Raw genomic sequence first — 24,491 nt, forward strand, 5'->3', positions numbered from 1 at the left:
GGTCTTGGGTACAGCCTTGGTCCCAGCTTCTCAGGAGAGCTGTCTCCTCCTCCACCAGCACTGCAGCCAGAGTCTCCAGTGACAGAGGGCCCTTCCCAGATCTCAAGCCAGGGACAGAGTTGAACTCCCTGAGCCCCAAGCTGCGGCACTCTCCCACATGTGGAGAAGGGAGAGGCAGGATGGGCAGTGCGGCCGGTTCTGCTCGCTCTCTGTGCTCTGCCCACTGTTCCACCCTCAGCACTTACCAGCTCTCCATACTTTCAGTGCCCCCCGCCGCCCACCCTACACTAGGCCAGCCAGAGCAGACAGTGGTCCGGCCAGCCCCTGCCCCCAGGCCTCAGGACCACTGGCAGGCACAGTCGGTGGGCTCCTGCAAGGTGTAGGGCACCCAGGTGGCGTTGGTGGCGCAGAAGAGCTGTACGGAGCGCCGCTGCAGGCCCACCTCGCGGCAGCACTTGCAGAAGCGGGCGTAGGTATTGATGTTATAGTTGTAGATGCTGGCGGACGGGCACCTCCCGTCACAGGACACTAGGTTCACCTGGAGACAGGCAGGCCAGTGAGGCAGCCTGTGTGGCTTCCTTCCCCGCAAAGCTCCCTCCATTCCCATATTTGGTTCGCCCCCACCCCTCCCCACCCCCACCGTCTCGCCAGGGCCACGCACAGGGGTGTTGCTCCTGCATTCATTCTTGCGGATGGTCATGCGGATTGTCACCTTCTTGCAGGAACGCCCGTCCTCTTTACCTGGGGGGACAGGGTGAGTGAGGCAGCTACGGTTAAGGAGGGCTCCCGGGGCTGCAGGCTGGGCCAGACTTGGGGGGTTAGTGTCATGCTGGAGGGCCCCTCCACCAGCGTTAGTGCCCCACATTACAGCCCCTCCCAATCAGAGGAAAAGCTCGTGACCCAGTGCCCCGGAAGGAGTTGGGGGCGGCAAGGCAGGGGAGATGGTGAGACAGAGAAGGATGCTTGAGATGGCCTGGGGGCTCTGGGCTAGGGGAGAGGAGGATCTGGGGACAAAGCAAGCTGCCCCTCTACCCAAGCCCCAATGCCTATCTCTAATCCATTGGTGACCCTGGGTGTGTATTCTCCACTCTCTGAGCTTTTGATTAGGCATTGAGATTTTGCAGTTTCTGGAGTGAATGAAAGCCCCAGTCCCTAGCATAGTCAATGCTGGCACATAGCAGGATCACTCGGCTTCCATAGCTATCAAACAAGACAGGCCCACCTCGCACGGCCATCGCAGAGATAGAAACTGATAAGCATGGACCATGCTTATCATGGTCCATGACACACCCTCTTCCTGGGCCATGCTTCCCACAACCAATCACATGGCCCATGCACACCCTCACCTGCTCAAATATTCCCTCACTAAGGCCTTTCCTGATCCTCTTCTTAAACGACAGCATCCTCCCTCCACCCAACCTCCTTCCCTGATCCCTCCCTTCCCTATTTCTAACCAGGGCACTGTCACCATCCTGAGAGACAGATTTGAAATGATGCTCTTGACACATAAGCTTTAGGGTCTTCTTTTGCACAGGCTCCTTCCACAATTTGTTATGAGTTCTCATTCTAAGAAAATCTTCACTCTTGTAAGTTTGGTATCCTTTTCTTAATGAAGCCCACCCCCAAGTGCATAAATTTTAACCCCCATAAAACTAGTTACATCCATCTTACAGTAATTTTACTTGCCATTCTGTCTCTCCCACTAAGCAATATGGCTTCCCTTGTGGTTCAGCAGGTAAAAAGAATCTGCCTGCAATGCAGGAGACCTGGGTTCAATCCCTTGGTTGGGAAGATCCCCTGGAGAAGGGAGAGGCTACCCACTCCAGTATTCTGGCCTGGAGAATTCCATGGACTGTATAGTCCATGGGATCACACAAAGTCGGACACGACTAAGTGACTTTCACACTTTCTTTCACTCTCCCACTAAAACGTCAACTCCATGAGACTGTGTCATTTTTGCTCTATCTGCAGGGCCTAGAACAAGGCCTGGTGTATTGGTGCTAAACAATATTTGCCAGATGCATAGACTCCCTCTGTGACCCCAGTGTGCCCACAGGAAATGGGGTGGAATCCTCTCTTCCGGCCTCTGGGCTTCACAACAGTGGGTTTCTGACCACACCTGCTGGAGGTCTCCTAGCCAGAGCTAAGTTCACTTTTTCCTCCTTCTCTGCTCCCAGGAAGCACAAGAACCAAGGGCTGTCCTGGCCGTGGCATCAGGGTCCTGGACTGAGACCAGCTGAGTGACCAGCGGGAGCAAACCACTGGGCCTTGGTGGGCATGCGGTGCCAGGAGAGCGGGCACTGCTGAAGCATCCCCATGCAAGCCCAGGGTGCAGCCCACTACCCAGCATGCACTGCGGGCCTTATGGCCTTTGCCAGAGGCAGGGAGCCGGGGCACCATGCCCCCCTCCCCCACCCCCAGGGCTTGGGGCTACCTAGCAATAGGGACATTGTCGGAAATAGCAATGCAGCCACATGCCTCCAGTCCCATGGGCTTCCAAGAGGAGTACCTGGGTGGCAGTGGACAATAACACGTGGAGGAGAGGCGGGGCTAATGGGGACCACGGGAAGCAGGGTCCCCGGGAAACCTGGGGAGAGGGACATGGGTCACAGGTCACATGGAGCACCTGGGACATTCAGAGAACATGAGCTGTGCCAGGAAACAGATGCACAGGGATCACAACAGAGTTGTGATCTCAGGGAACAGAGATCAGCCAATGAGGCACTGAGCTCAGTGTCCTTGGAATATGTGAGTTGGACATAAAAGGGTCCCATATCCTACATCCCTCCATGGGAGGGCCGAGGGCCTTGGGGGATGGGAGGCATGGAGTCAAAGGTCCTCAGGCTGATGGGACATGCACACACATGCAGCTGGGGCTGTGGGTTCCTGGGGTAAGGGTGAGGACAGATGCTCAGAGCTCTCACTCAGACCTGGTCAGGAAGCCCGTGCGCCTGAGGCCCACCCAGGAGGCACCTCCAAGACAGGGCTCTGGAGCATAGGGAGAATTCACGTAGGGGCATCTGGGCTGGAAGTCATGGCATGCCCGGAGGAGGCAGAGTAGCTGGGGAGTTACTGACCTCCTGGATCCAACATCCCAATGCCCCCCATGTCCAACAAGAAGCAGAGGCCTTTTATTGGGAAAGGGATGTAAGAATGGCCCCTGCCCACCTGCAGCCTTACATCAGCTCTGTGAACACCACGGGGCGGGTGTTATCTCTTCATGTACGCCCCCAGAAAGAGCCACCACCAGAGGTGCCAGGCCAGGAACCTGGCCCTCTGAGCCCCAACATGATACCCTGTACCCCCAACCAGAGCCCCCTCCCCACCCCCAACAGCCTACATTTGCTCACTCACATGTCCTGCAGCATCCTTCCAAGGAAGGTACCACTGAGCCCCCAACCTAGAGGGAGAGGAGAAGAGGTGGGTGGCAGACTCTATCCAGGCCAGGAGCCAAGATGCCAGCAAGAGGCACAAAGATTGCAAGAGTCTTGACTTGTTTCCTCCCATGATGCTCAGGGCAGGAGTTCCAGGAGTTCCAGTGGTCCAGCAGGCCCAGGCCAGAGCAGGAAGGGCCCCTGGGCTGGCCATCACTGAGAGTCACAAAGCCTAGCCTGACTGGTTGGGACACTGGATCTAAGACTGCCTTAGCCTCCAGTGAGGCTGGAGGCTGGGTAGAGATGGGACAAGGTGCCAGGGCCTCCTGTCTGTGTGGTGGTAGCTCTCCTTACGTACCCTGCCCCCAGCACTGTCGGCCTGCTTAGTGTTTCCTGCACAGAGGGTCAGGGAAGGAGGAGGGAAGGGACTGGCCCACGTGGAGCAGTGGTCTGGGCTCTCTCTCAGTCTTGGATAAGATACCTCTTTCCTCTGGACTTAGTTTTGCCATCTCTCGCGCTTGTGCTTCTGCTCAGTCACTAAGTCGAATCCATGGACTGTGGCCCATATCTGTCCATAGGATTCTCCAGGCAAGAATATTGGAGTCGGTTGCCATTTCCTACTCCAGGGGATCTTCCCAACCCAGGGATCGAACTCACATCTCCTACTTGGCAGGAAGATTCTTTACCACTGACCTATCAGGGAAGCCCATTCTCCCACCTCTAAAATGGGACAATGGTCCCTGATAGCCCTTCTCCTCTACAGCGAAATGGGTAAAAGAATGGACGTGACAGTTCTTTGTAAATAAGTATGTGTGTGTGAGTGTGGGTCTCAGTATGTGTGTGTGATTTTTGTGATTTATGTGTGATTTTGCATATGTGTCTGTATGAATGAGAAAGAATGATTGGATGTGTATAACTGTATTCTAGGTGAGACCAGAAATCTTTAAAAGCTCAATATTAAGGTCAATGTTCAGGAGTCTCTGGCAGAGGCATGGGTTAACGGTGGCCTGCATCAGGCTACATCAGGGGCACTGAGTGCAGCAGTGCGTGCATGGGACCTCTTGTAGGATGTCCCCAGTATCTTCATTACCTCCACTATAGCCTGGCTTCAGGTCAAACAACAGGGAGGGAACACAGCCCTGGCCATCAACAGAAAATTGGATTAATGATTTACTGAGCATGGCCCTGCCCATCAGGACAAGACCCAGTTTCCCCCTCAGTCAGTCTCTCCCATCAGGAAGCTTCCATAAGCCTCTTATCCTTCTCCATCAGAGGGCAGATAGAATGAAAACCAAAGTCACAGAAAACTAACCAGTCTGATCACATGGACCACAGCCTTGTCTAACTCAATGAAACTATGAGCCATGCCATGTAGGGCCACCCAAGATGGACGGGTCAGGGTGGAGAGTTCTGACAGAATGTAGTTCACTGGAGAAGGGAATGGCAAACCACTTCAGTATTCTTGCCTTGCGAACCCCATGAACAGTATGAAAAAGCAAAAAGATAGGACACTGAAAAATGAACTCCCCTGGTTGGTAGGTGCCCAATATGCTACTGGAGGTCAGTGGAGAAATAACTCCAGAAAGAATGAAGAGACGGAGCCAAAGCAAAAACATAACCCAGTTGTGGATGTGACTGGTGATGGGAGTAAAGTCCGATGCTATAAAGAGCAATATTGCATCTGAACCTGGAACGTTAGGTCCATGAAAAGTGAAAGAAAGTGAAGTCACTCAGTCGTGTCCAACTCTTTGCGACCCCATGGATTATAACCTACCAGGTTCCTCTGTCCATGGGATTTTCCAGGAAAGAGCACTGAAGTGGGTTGCCATTTTAGTTCCATGAATCAAGGCAAATTGGAAGTGGTCAAACAAGAGATGGCAAGGGTGAACGTCGACATTCTAGGAACCAGCGAACTAAAATGGACTGGAATGGGTGAATTTAACTCAGATGACCATTATATCTACTACTGTGGGCAAGAATCCCTTAGAAGAAATGGAGTAGCCATCATGGTCAACAAAAGAGTCCGAAATGCAGTACTTGGATGCAATCTCAAAATGACTGAATGACATCTGTTCATTTCCAAGGCAAACCATTCAATATCCCAGTAATCCAAGTCTATGCCCTGACCAGTAATGCTGAAGAAGCTGAAGTTGAACGGTTCTATGAAAACCTGGAAGACCGTCTAGAACTAACACCCAGAAAAAGATGTCCTTTTCATTTTAGGGGACTGGAATGCAAAAGTAGGAAGTCAAGAGATAGGTGGAGTAACAGGCAAATTTGGCCTTAGAATAACGACTGAAGCTGGGCAAAGGCTATTAATAGAGTTTTGCCAAGAGAACACACTGCTCATAGCAAACACCCTCTTCCAACAACACAAGAGAAGACTCTACACATGGATATCACCAGATGGTCAACACCAAAATCAGACTGATTATATTCTTTGCAGCCAAAGATGGAGAAGCTCTATACAGTCAGCAAAAACAAGACTGGGAGCTGACTGTGGCTCAGATCATGAACTCCTTATTGCCAAATTCAGACTTAAGTTGAAGAAAGTAGGGAAAACCACTAGACCATTCAAGTATGACCTAAATCAAATCCCTAACAATTATACAGTGAAAGTGACAAATAGATTTAAGGGACTAGATGTGATAGACAGGGTGCCTGAAGAGCTATGGACAGAGGTTTGTGACATTGTACAGGAGGCAGTGATCAAGACCATTCCCAAGAAAAAAAATGCAAAAAGGCAAAATGGCTGTCTGAGGAGGCCTTACAAATAGCTGAGAAGAGTAGCTAAAGGCAAAGGAGAAAAGGAAAGATGTACCTATCTGAATGCAGAGTTCCAAAAAATAGCAAGGAGAGATACAAAGCCTTCCTTAGTGATCAGTGCAAAGAAATAGAGAAAAAAAAAAAAAGAGGAATGGGAAAGACTAGAGATCTCTTCAAGAAAATTAGAGATACCAAGGGAACATTTCATGCAAAGATGTGCACAATAAAGGACAGAAAGGGTATGGACCTAACAGAAGCAGAAAATATTAAGAAGAGGTAGCAAGAATACACAGAAGAACTGTACAAAAAAGATCTTCATGACCCAGATAAGCACAATGGTGTGATCACTCACCTAGAGCCAGACATCCTGGAATGCAAAGTCAACTGGGCCTTAGGAAGCATCACTACAAACAAAGCTAGTGAAGGTGATGGAATTCCAGTAGAGCTATTTCAAATCCTAAAAGATGCTGCTGCTAAAGTGCTGCACTCAATACATCAGCAAATTTGGAAAACTGAGCAGTGGCCACAGGACTGGAACAGGTCAGTTTTTGTTCCAAATCCAAAGAAAGGCAATGATAGAGAATGCTCAAACTACCACACAACTGCACTCATCTCACACACGAGCAAAGTAATGCTTAAAATTCTCCAAGCCAGGCTTCAACAGTACATGAACCGAGAACTTCCAGGTGTTCAAACTGGATTTAGAAAAGGCAGAGGAACCAGAGATCAAATTGCTAACATCCACTGGATCACTGAAAAAGCAACAGAGTTCCAGAAAAACATCTATTTCTGCTTTATTGACTATGCCAAAGACTTTGACTGTGTGGATCACAATAAACTGTGGAAAATTCTTCAAGAGATGGGAATACCAGACCACCTGACCTGCTTCCTGAGAAATCTGTGTGCAGGTCAGGAAGCAACTGTTAGGACTGGACATAGAACAACAGACTGATTCCAAATTGAGAAAGAAGTATGTCAAAGCTGTGTATTGTCACCCCGTTTATTTAACTTATATGCAGAGTACATCATGAGAAACGCTGGGCTGGATGAATCACAAGGTGCAATCAAGATTGCCGGGAGAAATATCAATAACCTCAGATATGCAGATGACACCACCCTCATGGCAGAAAGCGAAGAACTAAAGAGCCTCTTGATGACAATGAAAGAGGAGAGTGAAAAAGTTGGCTTAAAGCTCAACATTCAGAAAACTAAGATCATGGCATCTGGTCCCATCACTTCATGGCAAATAAATGTGGAAACAGTGGAAACAGTGAGAGACTATTTTCTGGGGCTCCAAAATCACTGCAGATGGTGACTGCAGTCATGAAATTAAAAGATGCTTGCTCCTTGGAAGAAAAGCTATGACTGACTTAGATAGCATATTAAAAAGCAGAGACATTACTTAGCCAACAAAGATCTGTCTAGACAAAACTATGGTTTTTTCAGTAGTCATGTATAGATGTGAGAGTTGGACCATAAATAAAGCTGAGCACCGAAGAATTGATGCTTTTGAACTGTGGTGTTGGAGAAGACTCTTGAGAGTCCCTTGGACTGCAAGGAGATCCTACCAGTCCATCCTATAAGAAATCGGTCCTGAATATTTATTGGAAGGACTGATGCTGAAGCTGAAGCTACAATACTTTGGCCACCTGATGTGAAGAACTGATTCATTGGAAAAGACCCTGATGCTGGGAAAGATTGAAGGCAGGAGGAAAAGGGGATGACAGAGGATGAGATGGTTGGATGGCATCACTGACTCTATGTACATGAGTTTGAGTAAGCTCCGGGAGTTGGTGATGGACAGGGAAGCCTGGCGTGCTGCAGTCCATGGGGTCGCAAAGAGTCAGACACGACTGAGTGACTGAAATGAACTGAATGTCAGGAACTCTAATACTTCAACTATAGCCCTAAACCCTCCAGGCAATCCTTTTCCTTTAGGTGTGTACAGAATGACAGCTCTCCATGCTAGTACTGGACACCCATTAGCTCACTGCCGGACTGAACAATACATCTGTGTGATGCATGTGTGCAAGTGTGCCTTGGTGTGTGGCCTGTGCACTGGCCTGATGAGGTGTTAACAGCCCTGTGGAGTGTGTGGTGCCTATGAGTGGCTGACTGCCCATGTTGGTGTGTTTGTGAGTGTGCTGAGAATGTGTGACAGTATATGTCTGTGTGCACCTGGACACACTTGTGTGATGTGTGTGGATGCAGTATGATGGGGTCAGAGCAAAGATACATGGAGAGATGTGGAGTACGGTGGAGTCAAGGTGGCTGGACACGTCCAGGTTCCAGAGAAGCCCTCCTTCCACACATCTCCACACCAAAAGACACCCCTGCCCCTACCCGCCACCACCACTAAGACAGCCAGTACCCCTGGCCTCCAGCCATGCTGTAGGGAGAGGTGGCTGGCACTGACCTTGGCACACTCGGTCTCGTTGAGCGGTGGGCAGCTGATGGGCGAGCGGACAAGCACGGCGCCCAGGGGAGTGCTGCTACAGTGGAGGCGGGTGCAGTCTGCGATCCAGGATGCCCCAGGCTGGGGGGACAGAGGCAGGTGATGGGGACTTGGGGACGATGGCCCGAGTGAACCAACAGGGCACAGCTCTGAGGACAGGTGCCGCCCAGAACTTGGCACTGCCCAGGACCCCATGTGGACCCAGTCCTGGGAGCTGGTCCCAGGTGTCTCTGTCTGGGACACCTTCCCAGGTGCGCAGTTAAGGGCTGCATACCAAGAACAGGGAGGTGGTGCCGTTGGGGAAGGTGAAGAGGCAGGACACGTTCCTGCAGGAGCCGCAGCAGGCTGCCAGGTCCCTCGGGTGCTCATACTCCTGGTTCTGTAGGACGGGGCGGGACACGATGGGGTCAGCCCCGGAGCCCACCTCCACCCTCCTGCACTCCCACTCTCTGCTTGTCCCGGAGCCCAGGAACCAGAGGAGGGGCCCTGGAGATGGCTGGGAAGGAAACTCGCAGCCTCTTTCAATGTCGAGTAGGAGGGCCGTCCTTATGTACCCTGAACCTCCCTTATAGCCCTTCCTTGACCCAGCCCCAGTGGACCAAGAGACAGCATTGCTGCTAATTAAGGGTTCCAGTATTCATTCCAGATAGACTTTCGTTTGGGTCCCAGTTCCTGGGGAAATTTTGACAAACAGCTGGACCTCCCTAAACTTCAGTTTTCTCATCTGACAAATGGGAATAATTTCATCATCTTTTACTCGACTAATACCGATCCAGGCCTTACTAGAAGCGAGTTGCTGTCCTAGGTACCTGGGCATATAGAAGCACTCAACAAATGGTAACAACACAAAGACACAAACCAAGATGATAGGGAATGTGCCAGGCACGAGTAGGTGCTTAATAAATGTGTATTTTCTCTGTCAAATGTCCACCCTTGCCAGGCCCGCACTCTTACTATTCCCTTCTGGCCTCGGCACTTTGCACAGGGGGTCTTGAAGGTCTCCCACCATGCCCATTCTCTAGACTTGTCCAAAGAGCTTGGGCGAGCTTGAAGTGCCCCACTGACACCCAGCTCCCCAGGGCCCCAGCCCCCTCCCCCTACCGCCTCACAGTGGACGTCACACAGCACGGAGGTGGTGTTGATCTGGTAGAAGCTGGTCAGAGGGTCGAGCACGTCAGTGCAGCGGGAGGTGTGGCACACGCCGTCTGCTGAGAGCTCCACCACCATCTGGCCCGGCTGCATCACCCCCAGCTCGCGACTCAGACACACGGGGGCCTTCACTGGATGGGCGAGCAGGGTGGTGACAGTCGGCAAGAGCCCAGCACCCCTTCCAGCCCCAGGCTGGCTGGCCCAGCCCTGGGTCGCCCAACCTGCTCTACCTCCCTGGCTTCCCCCTGCCCACTCACCGCACTCATATTTGGCGCAGCCACACACGTTCTCCGCACTGCGCATGAACACCTCGTCCAGCTGGGACTTCTCCCACTGGGTGGGCAGAGGAGGTCAGCACCCCAGGGCTGGGGAGGCCCAGCCCCACCGTCCGGAGCAGCCTGCCAGCTGGGGCCCTCTCTCTGTCAGTAGTTTCCTTGCAGTGGGTAGGGAGGGGTCTGGCAGGCCTGTTGGCCAGGGGGGCCCTTGGCACCCTGTGAGTTCAGTCATCCTCTTATAAGGATGCCCAGGTGGCTCCTCCCTGCTGAGGAGTTGCTCCCCAATGTCCTCTTCTGGGCCTCAGGCCTCTCCTTGTTATCCTGAGGACCCACTGGCCATATCAGTGGGGCCCCTGCATGGCTGGTGGCCAAGAGCCCTGCTCTGCTCATACACTTTCCTTCCTCCTAACCCAGTTAAAAGGAGAAGAGGCTGGGATGAGGGAAAACATGAGAAGAGATGAGGGCTGGGTAGGAGGGAGGGAATACTTCTGATCCAGAAAATCATGTAAACAACATAACTTTAAACACAACTTTCCATTTCTTAAAGTATTTTCAACTTTTCTCAGTGGCCATGCAGCCTGATAGTTAAGGGTATGTTTTCTGAAGTCAGATTTCCTGGGTTTCAATCCTGGCTCCAAGATTTACTAGCTACACTGCATTAACCTTAGTTTCCTTTTTTGTACTGAGATAATCATAGACTCCACCTCATTTGGGTTATCATGAGAATTAATATGATAATGTATATAAAGTCTAGTCAAAGCTATGGCTTTTCCAGTAGTCATGGATGGATGTGAGAGTTGGACTATAAAGAAAGCTGAGCACCGAAGAATTGATGCTTTTGAACTGTGGTGTTGGGGAAGGCTCTTGAGAGACCCTTGGACTGCAAGGAGATCCAACCAGTCTATCCTAAAGGAAATCAGTCCTGAATATTCATTGGAAGGACTGATGCTGAAGCTGAAGCTACAATACTCTGGTCAACTGATGCGAAGAACTGACTCACTAGAAAAGACCCTGATGCCAGGAAAGATTGAAGGTGGGAGGAGAAGGGGATGACAGAGGATGAGATGGTTGGATGGCATCACTGACTCGATGGACATGAGTTTGAGTAAGCTCCAGGAGCTGGTGACGGAAAGGGTAGCCTGGCGTGCTGCGGTCCATGGGGTCGCAGAGTCAGACACGACTGAGCGACTGAACTGAACTGAACTGAAACATTAGCTACTGTCATGAGCATCACCATCATCTCCACCATCCCCACCATCATCCCCGCCACCACCACCACCATCAGTGTCTTCCTTGTAGTACTGAATCCTCACCACAACTCTGAACTATGATCAGACCCACTTTACAAGCGAGGGTACTATGCCCAGAGAGCAGAACTTGATACAAGAATGCTGACTTGCAGTTCAAGGCTCATCGACCAGATGAAAGGAGTGGAGAAGGGAAAGGGAGGAAAGAAAGGTGGGGGAGGGACCAGGGGGAGTGAGGAGGGGCAGGGTCTTCATACCAGATGGCACCAGGGCACTGGGATTGTGTCACAGTCACATTCTGAAAAACAGGAGGGGCCAGGACCCACCTCACCAGCGATGTCCAGGCGGGAGCCCCCTGGGCCTCCCAGATTCCTCACCATAGGTTCGGTCTCTCTTCTAGCCTCCCTCCACCCCCACATGGGGGCTGCAGCTCCCCTGGTTGGGCAGGTGGGGTGTGATGGGCCCATGATTGAATGTGCAGAGAGGATAAGCAGGTGGATGGGTCAACCCCAGGTTCCCTTCCATCATCTGGGCTTCATCCCTCCCAGTGCTTCAGAACCCACTGAGCAAAGCAGAGTGGGGCCTCTTCAAGAAGGAACATGGCAAGGGTGGAATTTCTGATCACTTGTATTTCCCAAAGTATACACTCAGCAAGCTGAGCTCTACCCTGAACCTTTGCCCAGGAGCAGGTCCAGTTCTAAGCTGCGAAGGAGCTGACTTTGGAGGCACTGCTGCCTGTGACATAGGGCTCCACCAGCTCTAGCTTCAGGGGGAGGAGAAGTCAGGGTCACAGTGGCTGTGAAACACGCTTTGGAGTCACCCCCTCATGCATCAAATAGTTTTAAGCACCTATACGCTGAGATTTTTCTGTGCTTTGGGGACAAATCCGTGGATAAGACAAACTAAAATCCCTGTCTTCATTTTAGTAAATGCAAGCAAAATACCCGGATGCAAAACAGAGTTTTGAACTCTTTTGAAAACCATTTTTATATAAAGTTCACTGGTATTCATTACTGATCACTGCCACTTTCCACCTGCTTCCCAAAAGGACTTCAGGTGAATTTGAACGAAATCATGATTACTATCCGATGGCTGCAATAAAGACTTTTTTTTAGGTGAAAAAGTTCCTTTTTGCAACAGGGAAGTTGCTTATTTTCTCCCTTTATTCTGGGGAGACAAAAAACTGTCCAGCACTCAGGGAGCGGATGAAGCCAAGAGGAAGGCCACTTGAAGGCTTCCGTCTGGTGACTCTGGAGGACGAGCACCTGAGCCAGGTGGACAGCGGTGGCCCCGCGCCCGCCTCCGCCGGGCCCTGGGTCTCCGCCTTTGGGGAGAGGCCTGGGTCGCGCCCGCCTCCCCGGGCCTGGGTCTCCGCCTTTGGGGAGGCTCCTGGGTCGCGCCCGCCTCTCCGGGCCTGGGTCTCCGCCTTTGGGGAGGGGCCTGGGCCATGCCCGCCCCCCCCACCCCACCCCCCGGGCCTGGGTCTCCGCCTTTGGGGAGGGGCGTCTCCGTGCAGGGACTTACCACAGGACTTGTAGGGGCAGCAGCGCTCCGGGCTCCACACCTCCACCAGGGCCGTGCCCATGCCGCACTGCACGTGGGGGCAGCGGAAGCTCTCACACACTGTGAGGGAGGGGGCAGGGGACGCGTCAGACACAGACACCTTGGAGCTGGGGTCCTCAGAAACACATTGGCTAAGGAGGGGTTACCTCCCGGCTCCCCCCGAGGCCCCTCAGCGTCCTCAGGCACCCTCTGGAGTCCAGGGGCGAAGTATGGGCTCCTGAAGTCTCCCCATAGATCCATGTCAGGACACCCTAGCTCTGCTCCAGGAGGTATTAGCAACATGACAACGTCGGAAGCTTGAACTCGTTCAGCTGGGCCTCCCTCTTGGGATTCTGTGTCACCCTGAGACTCGTGCTCCAAGGGTGGTCAAGGACCAAGGGAAGCTCTCCTGATGGACAGTTCCTCTCTAAGAAGAACACACCTCCTCCCATGCTGTGGAGACTTCCTCCTCTGGTAACATCTCAGCCCCAGTCTGCTCTGCTTCAGCAGATGCTACACACACTCCAGGGCTCACACTTCCCCTCGTCCTGCTCTTCAGCAGGTCCCCTCTTAGTTTAGGATTCCCCAGCTGTTCATTGAGAGACCAAGACAAGGAGGAGGGGATCCCTGGACACAACTTCCTGGTGGGGAGGGAAGGTGCCAGGGACAATGCAGAAGGTGAAAGACTGTAAAACTTATTTTATCTACTAAAAAAAAATATTGGCACAGGTAAGAATTATTAATCAATTTTCATTCATGTTGATGTATGGCAAAACCAATACAATATTGTAAAGTAACCTCCAATTAAAATAAATAAATGTTTATAAAAAATAAAATGATCACTGGCAAAAAAAAAAAAGAATTATTAATCAATTTTCAAAAACCTAACAGGCAAAAGGTGAGAAGGACATTTGTATCATGTCTAAGTGATAGGTTACTTTCTGTTTGAAAGGAAATTTGTAAACGTAAGATGGACAGGTCACCCTAATCCAGGGCCAGCAACCACAGAGTATGTACCTCCTGGTGTGACGAAGCTGAAGAATAGTGTAGATTTTTAGCCTGAATCCATGAAGTCTTGCTTCTAATTTCCAGTTTATGGAAGCACAGAAGACAGAGGAGCAATGTAAAACTTTCAAGAAGAGGCAGCCAGGTAAATCCAGAGGGTGGGACTTCCTGCTGGACCGTAACCCAAACTCTACAATTTAGCATCGCGTGGAAGAAAGGGCACTTACTAGATTCAAAGACACTTACGAGACATATGTTCATGTGTGGGTCTGGCTGGGATCCTGGATTGGACAGACTAGGCAAATCATAGACTGGGTGTGATAGGACTTGAAAATGTATTAGCAAGAAAAGTAAAGGTCATTCACTGAAAATCTGGCTTAAAAAGAGCATGTACGGTATAAACTCAACTTGGTAAAACACATTCATATTGTATAAGGGCATGGAAAATATCTGGAAGAATATGTGCTGAATTGGAGGATATTGACAATGGAATACCTGGGAGGTAGGAAAATTGCGTTTTCACTTTCTTGTCTTTACTTGGATTCAGTGCTTTCTACAGACTAACCGCTTTTGCAAGAAAAGTGTAGTGAAGACTGGGACAAGGTAATATTAGTGGCCTCTGTTTATTGAGGGTGCTCGTGGTACAGAACTCATCTGCCAATGCAGGAGACAGAAGAGACACGGGTTCGATCCCTGGGTCGGGAGGGTCCCCTGGAGGAGGGCATGGCAAGCTACTCCAGTATTCTTGCCTGGAGAATCCCATGGACAGAGGAGCCTGGTGGGCCATATAGTCCACAGGGTTGCAAAGAGTCAGAAACGGCTAAAGCGATAGCACGCACTATATGCCGAGCACCATTATATTAAGGTAGTATGTACATAGCACACACTTCATGTATATTATCTCTAATCTTCACAATATCCCCTTGAGGCACATGCTATTATCAGCATTTTGCAAATGAGAAACCTCGGCTCAGAGAAGTTGTACATTGCCCCAGGCCACGCAGCTAGAAGTGATTGGCACTCAACACAGTGACTGACTCCATGCCACTGTACTCACTCCACATTACTTGAGTCCTTCCCGAGAAACACGAGAGGGAAGCTGAGAAGGAGAGATGCGGAGAGAGGCTGAAGAGGACGGAGAGGAAAGATGCTGACCCTCTGCTCGGATGAGCTTTGTAAACACTTCGTGACAAGCGGCCTCTGAGCCCAGGTGCAGCTGCTTGGTCAGGTACAGCTGGGCCTTTGGGGGAACTCTCCTCCACGGGAACCTGCATTGCTTCAAAGGTGGTTCTAGAAATTGATCCCACTGGGGCTGCCCTTGGGGTATCCTGGAAGAGACCCCTCCCCTACAATGCTCTGAATTGGAGGATATTGACAATGGAATACCTGGGAGGGAGGGAGGAAAATTGCGTTGGTGTGGTGCACCTCACATTTCTCCTACAGTTGGTATGGAAAGTAATTTTTGTAAATTAAGTCATATTTAAATTTAACCCTTTTGTTAATGTTCATCCAATAGATTTGCTTAAGGTCGATGATGCTGGCTGTATTATGACTATGCTTATTAGGTATTGTATACAGTAATATGTTATTGTAATCGTATACAGTAATATGTTACTGTAATTGTATACAGTAATATGTTAAGGTACATCCTATATACATACAGATGCTATGTCTTGTAAAAATATCAGAAAGGGCCCACTTTGATTTATCATTGCAAAATAACAGGGCTTCAGAGGCTTCAGAATGCAGCCTTGTGTAGGGACTACGGTAACTGGTAGAGACCCTAAGGCAGGGGCCCTGGGTCAGAGAATGAGGACTGTCGATCCAGGCTGGGTGGGTGGCAGTGGCCTAAGCATTTGTGCCTCAACCCAGGCTCTTGGGGGCCTCCAAGGAGGAGGACAGGGACCTTCTTTAGGAAGCCTCAGAGCCATCTATGCGACAGCCAGACCCTCATCATTCAGCCCAGCTTCCTCAGGTGGGGCCTCCTTCCATGGCTTCCCCAGAGCCCACCACTTGGGGGCTCCTTGTTGCCCCCCTGTTGAATGCCCATGGATCCCAGAGTGAAGACTTTGTGATGGTCCCCAGAGCCCCTTCCAGCCCTGGCCCCCACGTCCTGCAGGGCTCACCGCACTGGTACAGAGGACAGCAGAGCTCCGTGGTGTTCCTGTCCACAGTGAGCGCCTCCCCTTCCTGACACTCGGGGATGGGATCCGGACAGTCTCCACAAGCTGAGGGGAGAGATGGGCCACCCCTGTCACAGGCAGTCCCTGAGCTGGGAAGGGTGGTTGAGAGCAGGTGGTTGTGGGAAGCCCCTAAACCACAGGTGTGACAGGAGCCAGACTCGTAGCATTACCAAACCAAACTTGGGTCTGCTCGCCTGCCCGCAGTAAAGCCAATCTGCTGACACCCAGTTGTGGTGAAGGGAAGTGCCGTGGTTATTGCAGGCCCCAAGCAAGGAATTCGAGTTTGAGCATTAACTGCCTGTTCTCCTTACGGGCTTCCCTGGTGGCTCAGATGGTAAAGAATCTGCCTGCAATGTGGAAGACTTGGGGTTCGGTCCCTGGGTTGGGAAGATCCCCTGGAGAAGGAAAGGGCAACCCACTCCAGTATTCTTGCCTGGGAAATCCCGTGGACAGAGAAGCCTGGAGGGCTATACTTCATGGGATCGCCAAGAGTCACACACAGCTGAGCAACTAACTCTCCTTGCCTGGCGCCTGCAATAAAGGCTGCACTTTCCTTCGCCACAACCTGGAGTCAGTAAGTGGGCTTTACTGCGGGCAGGTGAGCAGACCCAAGTTTGGCTTGGAAACACTTGCAGCGTGCACAGTCCCACGCGACCCATCCTGCAGTCAGAGCCGGGGGGACTCTCCCTCACCTCCACCTAAGTTCTTTGACTGAACAAGCACCCAATTTCCTGTGCTCAGTAATGTACGGCTTGAAGCAGTGGTGGTTTCCTCCTACACTTCTTCCTGGTCAGGGGTCTCACCCTTTGCCCTGTGCCCCTTCCACCCGAAGATCCCCCACCCTTGCCTCCCAGCCACCCAGGGAAGCAGGGGTGAGGGAGGCGGTGGCAGTGATCCGGGTGGGCCGGCTGCCATCGGAGGGCACGTTCACCCACCACAGAGGTAGGAGGTGCAACACGAGTCCCCCAGGCGGCCCGCGATCAGGATCTGGTCCTGGCGGCAGCTGGGGACCTGCACTGCCTCGCACAGGTCCGGGTCACATTCTGGGGGAAAGAGAATTTCAGGATTGGGAGCAGATGCTGCGTGGCCAGGCCTGGGCCCCCACCCTCGCCCTGCTTTCATTTCCAGCCAGAACCCAGTCATTCCCAGAGCTAGCCATGCTCCCCATCCCCCCACCCCCAGCCCCACCCTGGGCCTCTCACCACAGCTGTAGCTGGGGCAGCAAGAGTCCTCCTGGAAGTGGGTGAGGAGCCGGTGGCCGGGGCCGCAGGTGGGGGCGAGGCCCTCACACAGACTCTGGTTACACACTGCCCAGGGGGCCACAGGGCCTGTCACCTGGAGGCCGGGACTCCTCCCAGCCTCCAGCACTGCCCAGCCCCTGGACACCTGGCCCCCAGCACTTCTCTCAGGACCCATGTTCTTGGAGAAGGCTTCTGAGGATCACATAGGGTTCAGAACTGAGACAGACGAGCCATCAGAGTTAACATTCATCCAGCGGGCCATGTGCCGCTTGCAGTTCTGCTAGATCAGTATCAACTTCTACAATTCTCCTAACAACCCAGAAAGTGGGCACTATTATCAGCCTCGTGTTACAGGAGAATGGACCTCATGTTAAATGATCTGCTGGGGCCACAAGGATGCAAGGTGGTAGAGGAAGCGTCCATCAGGCTGCCTGGCTCCAAGCGCACATCATTAAGTCCTGCCCCACCCTGACTCAGAGGGCACAACTCCCCTCAACCCCGGTGGTCCTCCACTCTCCCCAACACACCCCCACAAGACACTCTCATTTCCCGAGGCCTTATCCTATCCATCAAGGTCAAGGAGCAGAGCTGGAGTCTTTTAACCATCTAACAGTGGAGGTCTAGGGTGGGACTCACCGCAAACCGTCCCCAGGCAGCAGGGGTCCTCGGTGGGCTGCAGCAGGGCCACCTCCCCGAAGCGTGGGCAACTTTCAGGGCGGGGACCTGGGCAGCCCAGGTCCACTGGGACGATTGTATCTGGAGCTTGGCACTGGTGCTGGCAGCAGCCACTGAGGGAGCTGTTCCAAGTCTCCCCCAGGGCCCGCGGCATGCCCGTGCTGTCTGTGCAGGCTGCAGTGGGCATGGCGAGGTGCCGGGGACTGACGGGGGTGGGGAGACCCAGACCGTCCCAGGCCACACCCTCCCTGGGAAACTGACCACCCCCAGAGCGGACCTGGAGGGATGCAGTGGGGCTCAGTCATGGGCATAGGAGGGCAAAGGAGACTCCGGGGTCTACCAGATTCTAGGGCAGACTCTAGGGCAGACTCCCTCTGCCTGGGGAGGGGACTTACCACACTTCTCCTTGGGGATGCAGAGCCCCGAGTGGCGCCGGTGCAAGATGGTGCCCTCAGAGCAGACGCAGCCCTCGCCCAGCACCTGGCACTGCTCTGGGTCCAGCGGGCCCAGCATCCCATCCTGGCATGTCTTAGGGGGCTCACAGGCTGACACACATGCCTGGTATGTAGAATCGCTGGAGCACAGGAAGGCTGCAGGGGCACAGCAGCGGGCACCAGGCCCAGCTCAGACCCCAGGAGGGTGAGTAGGGCGCTCATCTGTGCCTCAGCAGAGAGTATTAATTCAAAAGGGCTTAGTGCATTGCTGCCTTCCTCTAGATCAGGAGCCAGCAAAGCACAGCCTACAGCCCAAATCCAGCCTCTGCCTGGTTTTGCAAATAAAGTTTTATTGAAACACAGGTATGCCCATGCCCTTACTATTATATCTGGCTGCTTCTGTACTATAAGAGGAGAGTTGAGTAATTGTGACAGAGACAATTAAAAGCCTCAACTGTTTACTAGCTAGCCCTTTACAGAAAACACTTGCCAACATCTTGCTGTAGATCAGTGCTTCCAAACTTCCTTGACTGTAAAAACTAGATCTTACACTGTGTTCCAATATACACTCACACATAAACAGTGGTCCTTAAGCCTGACTGCAAAAGGGAGCTTTGGCAACATCATGGCTGGGACCCCATCCCAGACCAATTGAATTAGCATTTCTCACTGTGGGGCCCAGGCATGAATACTTTTTGAGGTCCCTGAGTGATTTCAAAGGGTAGCTGGGATTAAGAATCACTGATGCATTATAACAAAAACCTTTTTTCACAAAACAATACTTAACCTTTCTAGGTGTAGTACACACTAGGGTTTTGGTTTTTTAAAAAATTCTATTCCATTTTTAAATGCTGATGCCAACCCCCAAATCAGTAGGTATGCTGATTTCATACCCACTGACTTGGGGTCCACAGTCTGAAAAACACTGTGCGTGTATGCTCAGCGTCTCAGTCGTGTCCGACTTGTGTGACCCCATGTACCATGTAGCCCACCATACTCCTCAGGCCATGGGATTTCCCAGGCAAGAATACGGGAGTGGACCGCCCTTTCCTCCACCAGGAGATCTCCCCAACCCAGGGATCAAAGCCACATATTCTGCAGCTCCAGCACTGGCAAGCAAATTCTTTACCACTGAGCCACCTGGGAAGCCCCTGGAAAACACTGGCCTAGATAAGCTTGTCTTTTCATCTTTTGCCTGTCATATTATAGATGTGGTCTTCCTTTGAGCTGTCTCCAGCCTTTCTGGATGTGTTCACATTTACAAATCAAACTATTCTAGGCTGGTCCACCCCGCCTACCCCACCAGTGCAAACATAATGAGAGGAAAGATTGAAAGAGAAAGACGGCCAAAAACTAAGAGAGAAGGGCTAATATTTACTGGATGGAAACACGTGATGGGCCTGTGAGAGGCACTTGGTACACATTATCTCATGTCACCTTCAAAACAACACTCAAGGGACTGCCCCCATTTTATAGATGAGGCAAGGAAACAAAGAAACTAAATAAAAAATATATTTATTTGATGTGTTCATATAAATTATAACAAAGGTAAAATTTTAAATTTGTTAGTAGTTTATAGATTTATTCAGAAAATATTTGTAAATGTATTAATTGATATTCATTAGTGAATGAATGAATAACTGAACCTGGGAAAGCCCAGACCTGGACTCAGGTCTGTGAGCCTTTCTCTCACTCTAGCAAGGGTGAGGGGTGAGAGCAACAGAAGGCATAGAGGAGACCCTGGGGTGCCCCGCTTCCGCCGCCACGCTCCCCTCTCCCTTCCCCAACAACTCACGGCAGTAGTCGGAGCGCCGCCACTCGATGCACACATGGAACTTGTGGCACATGGCCACGTACACAGTCAGTGCCACACAGGGCTGCTGCACGTACTTGGTGTCCCGGATCCACAGGTCACAGAACGACTCCGGGGGGACCTGGGCCGTGTGTCAGATGGTGCTGCTACTCTGACCCCCCACATGCCAGGGCTCAACTCCTCCCAGCCCGGCCCAGAAGCAGCAAGGAGCTTCTGCAGGCTTCCAACCCATCCCAAGATCAACACCTCTGGGGAGTTCGCCTTCTGCACACAGGAGCAGAGGAGCTGCCGTTCTCAGCCCGGGAGGTCCCCCCTGCTGGGGCCCAGTGACACCTACAAAGCGGTGGCAGGCACTGAACGTGCGGTTGGACACCATGCGAAGGCAGGGCGAGCAGTCGGCCGTGGCACAGCTGTCTGGACGGAAGCGGGTCTGGCCAACTGAGGTCAGGGAGCTGGGCACCTGCCAGCTGTCCAGAAAGGGAGCAGGGTCTTCGGCCTCACCCACCACAGAACCGTCCTTCAGGGTGAGGTCATTGGCCACATCCCCATCACAGATACCTGAAAGGGGCAGAAGTACCCCTGTGGCCACAGTAATCTCTACCACTCCCAGCTCCCCAGCTGTCACACTGAACATTCCTCGCAATAACTCTTTGAGGCTGGTATTACTGCTATCCCCATTTTATAGATGAGAGAAATACGACACAGAGAAGCCAAGAAACTCCCTGTGGAAGAAACTGTCTTTGTTTAGGAACCACACATCAAAGTACCTAAGGATAAAGGGACCCATGTCTCAAACATATTTTCAAACGGTTCAGAAAAAAATGCATTTATATAAACAGCATATGCGTACAGAACTGAACATATAAAATGCACATATACATATATGAATGAATAGATACATATACACATGCATATATACACACACAGACAGGTACAAAGAGAGAGAAAGAAAGAGAAGCAAATGGACGAAATGTGAACACTTGGTAAATCTGGGTAAAAAGTACATGAGAGTTTCTTACACTAGTTTCGCACCTTCTAAGTTTAACATTATATCAAAATTAAAAGTTACTCCAAAAAATCTGCTTTAGTAGAGATTGCTAGCTAATTATAGCACCTGTCTCCTCTTCCTCCTGGAAGGTCTGCTAGCCTGCTTCTCCCAGGCTTTCTGTGGCTAGCGAGACCACGTGATGAGTCCCCCACCAAGGGAACGTGAGTGAAGGTGATGGGTGCCACTTCCAGGCTGGATGCATAAAATTTGCCCAATTCTTTGCCCTACTGTGCAGTTGGAAACTTGTGTTGAAAATGGCAGGGCCACAGGATGGACAGAATCTCCATTTAGGAATTTACGTGTGCAAAGAAAAAACCTCTATTAAGGCACTGAGATGGGACTCAAGTTCATCTGTCACGGCTTCTAACATGAGCTTAACCTCCACCTTCATCTCTCACAATCTAGGCTCTGAACACACACTTCCCTGCCCTTGTCTTCCATCTGAAACATGTTCTCTTTAAGTCCTTCCTTCACACGCCCTTCAGATGCATGGTCCCTGACCTTCCCAATTCTGTGTGACAGGTTCAGTTTGCAGGTCTGTCTTGCTTTCTGAGTACAAAGATTCATTTTCCTTTATAGTTTCACTCTTTCAATATTTCCCCAAGTTGTCTAGCAGGTCCCCAAGACACCAAGTGTTAGTTTGGATAAAATAGAGATAAACTAGCTGACTTCTGCTCTGATGCCTCTAGCCACTAATTTCATGAATATAAAGCATAATTTAACACAAAATCCTCAGATTTTTATCAACAGTCCCAATGGTCAGATTTTTGGTGTCTTGGCATTGAGTGATGGAAGGGTTTAAAAAAGGCATCATAGGGAGTAGCTGACCCACCAGAGGTTGACCACAACACTCTTCACCAGTCATAAACAGTGGAAGGAAGAAATGGTGAGAAAGGATGGCAGAGGAGGTGCTGATGGTGGTGGAAGGGTGTGTGCCTGTTCATGTGTGTGTGTGTGTGTGTGTGTGTGTGTAAGAAGAGATGGTTATATCAGTAGGAATGGAAGCTTCATAAGACACATTTTGCCTGTTTTGCCTACTCCCTAGTGGCTGATACTCTGCACATATGTGCACAAATGAGAGAATGAGCAGGGTGCAGACTGACATGTGTTAGCGCATATGTAGAAGGCATTTGGACAGAGTGTAAATGAATAAAATGGGTGCAGATTTACGGATGGAGGGCATGCAAGTATGTGTGTTTAAGTATTCCTGTGTCATCCATCATTATAACCACGGCAGTCTGTCATGAAGTGTCTTGTGGGGGTCCTTCTGCTTCTGCAAGAAGCAGCAGTTCACGCTCAGACTCCTGTCCCCCTTTTTCTTATCAAAACGCATCCAGGCTCTTAGGGAAAGCTCTCTGTAATCATGCTATGGTCTGAAGAGCCCCGGTTCTGTGTTGTGGCAGCTCTGCTGTGTGATCTTAGGCAAGCCACTTAACTCCTCTGAGTCCCCTTTCTTCCTTAGTTCAATGGCTATCCTTCAGGGCTATTGTGTGAATAACCTGGAATAAGTGAGATCAGTGTGGAAGTGCTTTGTGAAGTGCCCAGGCATATGCAGACAGGGGGGATTATCTGGTATTAGGAGGCTATCAGGGAAGCTGACAGACCATCTTGGCTGAAGCGACAACTGGCCGAGGCCAGAGCCCCGCACCATCTCCCAGCTGGCAACTTCAGCCCCAGGACACAAGACATTAGGTCTCTGCTCCAGTAGCTCCGCTGGTCCCACCTCTGGCACGGCACTCCGTCCCAGCTTTCCCTGTTCCAGGGGAACTGGTGTCTGGGGACAGAGGAGGACCAAGGAGTCACCTCCCTCCCCTAGCTGGGTCCCCTCTCACCGCACAGGCCACGGCCCTGGGCCTCGCTGGCTCTGCTGGCCTCCAGGATCATGAGTCCTGAGCTGTGGAGCCACTGGATCTGGATGTGTGACGGCGTCCGGATCACGTACATGTGGCCTGTATCCTCAACTCTGAACCCGTGCCAGCTCACAGGGGGCCACACAGGCTGCGAGTCCACAGACACCTTGTGAGGAGGCAGGTGTTCAACGTGAGCACAGCTTGTTTGTTCATTCATCCCTCCACCCATCTATCCAACTAGCAGTTATTAAAAATCTGCTCTGTGACAGGCTCTGTTTCAGGTACATGCAGGCAAGACACAGTCTAAGGCGGCGTAGAAAAATCCTGAAATCATTTTTATGAGCACAAAACAATGAAACAAATGCAATAGCCAGAGGCAGGCAATTTCTATATGCCCAAATATGCACAAATCCTGAGCCCTTCCACTCACTCTCTTCTTTCCTGATTCTGCTCAGGTCATTTCTTCTGGGACAAAGCTCATATGTTTAGCTGCTCAGTCGTGTCTGACTCTTTGTGATCCCATCGACTGTAGCCCGCCAGGCTCCTCTGTTCATGGGATTTTTTTCCCAGGCAAGAATACTGGAGTGGGTTGCCATTTCCTCCTCCAGAAATCTTCTTGACCCAGGGATCAAACCCGCATCTCCTATGTCTCCTTCATTGCAGGCATATTCTTTACAAACACTGAACCATGGGGGAAGTCCTTTTATTCTGGGAGATTTTCCCTAAATCTCCAGCCCCTAGGTTGGGTACTCCTTCTCTGGGGTCTTCCCAGATCTGTGCTGGCCTTTAAGACAGATTTGTTCCTTCATCATGACTTTCAGTGGACCGTGAGCTTCTTAAAGGCAGAAACTATGTCTAGTTACTCACCTCTGAATCCCAGCACCTGCCTTGAGGCCTGACATAAACTGGGGGCTCAGTGCATGTTTGTTAAATATGCAACACTTTAAACTCAAAGCTACAACCCCTGCTACATACAGACAAGGTTAAATTTGTATGTATTATGGATTCTCAGTTTTACTCTGTAAAAATGTGAGATGAAAAGATTAGGATTTTAAAATATTTATAATGACTTTATACCCTCCCACCCAAGCATCACTGTTTTATTAATCACTTGGCAAATTATCCAGTGCATAAACTACTGTGCTGAATAGAGGGAGTCCCAGCCCAGCAGTCAGAAAACTTTAACCTTGGGCAAGTCCCTGGCTGTCTCTTATCCTGAGCCTTTTGAGCTGTACCAGACAGTGCTGTGGGCTCCATGATCCTGAAGCATGTGGGACAAAACCCAGGGAGTATTATGCTGAAGTCTAAGCAGTGGGTTTTTCTGAGAGCCTGAGAAGGCGTGGACCTTGTAACGTTCATGAGCAGATTCTAATAAGAGGGCAGCAGGTCTTACCTCAGGAAGAGGTGGGAAGAGCGGGGACTCCGGAACCTGAG

General features: G+C 51.1%; 1 protein-coding gene across 1 annotated transcript in view; it reads right to left on the minus strand.

Annotated features, from left to right (window-relative positions):
• Window positions 1-337: 337 nt before the first annotated feature.
• The window catches only part of OTOG (otogelin), an 82,019-nt gene continuing 57,865 nt past the window's right edge, over window positions 338-24,491 (minus strand). The window contains exons 40-56 of the mRNA XM_068988828.1: window positions 23,040-23,223; window positions 20,497-20,717; window positions 20,142-20,280; window positions 18,308-18,502; window positions 17,874-18,086; window positions 17,199-17,303; window positions 16,932-17,039; window positions 15,940-16,041; window positions 12,791-12,889; window positions 11,524-11,564; window positions 10,002-10,077; window positions 9,697-9,875; window positions 8,870-8,974; window positions 8,557-8,676; window positions 3,355-3,400; window positions 662-741; window positions 338-538 (exon numbers count right to left, since the gene is read on the minus strand). Coding sequence (XP_068844929.1) covers window positions 338-538; window positions 662-741; window positions 3,355-3,400; window positions 8,557-8,676; window positions 8,870-8,974; window positions 9,697-9,875; window positions 10,002-10,077; window positions 11,524-11,564; window positions 12,791-12,889; window positions 15,940-16,041; window positions 16,932-17,039; window positions 17,199-17,303; window positions 17,874-18,086; window positions 18,308-18,502; window positions 20,142-20,280; window positions 20,497-20,717; window positions 23,040-23,223 — 2,214 coding nt within the window. The remainder of the gene's footprint in view (window positions 539-661; window positions 742-3,354; window positions 3,401-8,556; window positions 8,677-8,869; window positions 8,975-9,696; window positions 9,876-10,001; window positions 10,078-11,523; window positions 11,565-12,790; window positions 12,890-15,939; window positions 16,042-16,931; window positions 17,040-17,198; window positions 17,304-17,873; window positions 18,087-18,307; window positions 18,503-20,141; window positions 20,281-20,496; window positions 20,718-23,039; window positions 23,224-24,491) is intronic.

The sequence above is a fragment of the Capricornis sumatraensis genome, chromosome 16 (assembly GCF_032405125.1).
Source record: "Capricornis sumatraensis isolate serow.1 chromosome 16, serow.2, whole genome shotgun sequence".
In the NCBI taxonomy this organism is placed as follows: Eukaryota; Metazoa; Chordata; class Mammalia; order Artiodactyla; family Bovidae; genus Capricornis; species Capricornis sumatraensis.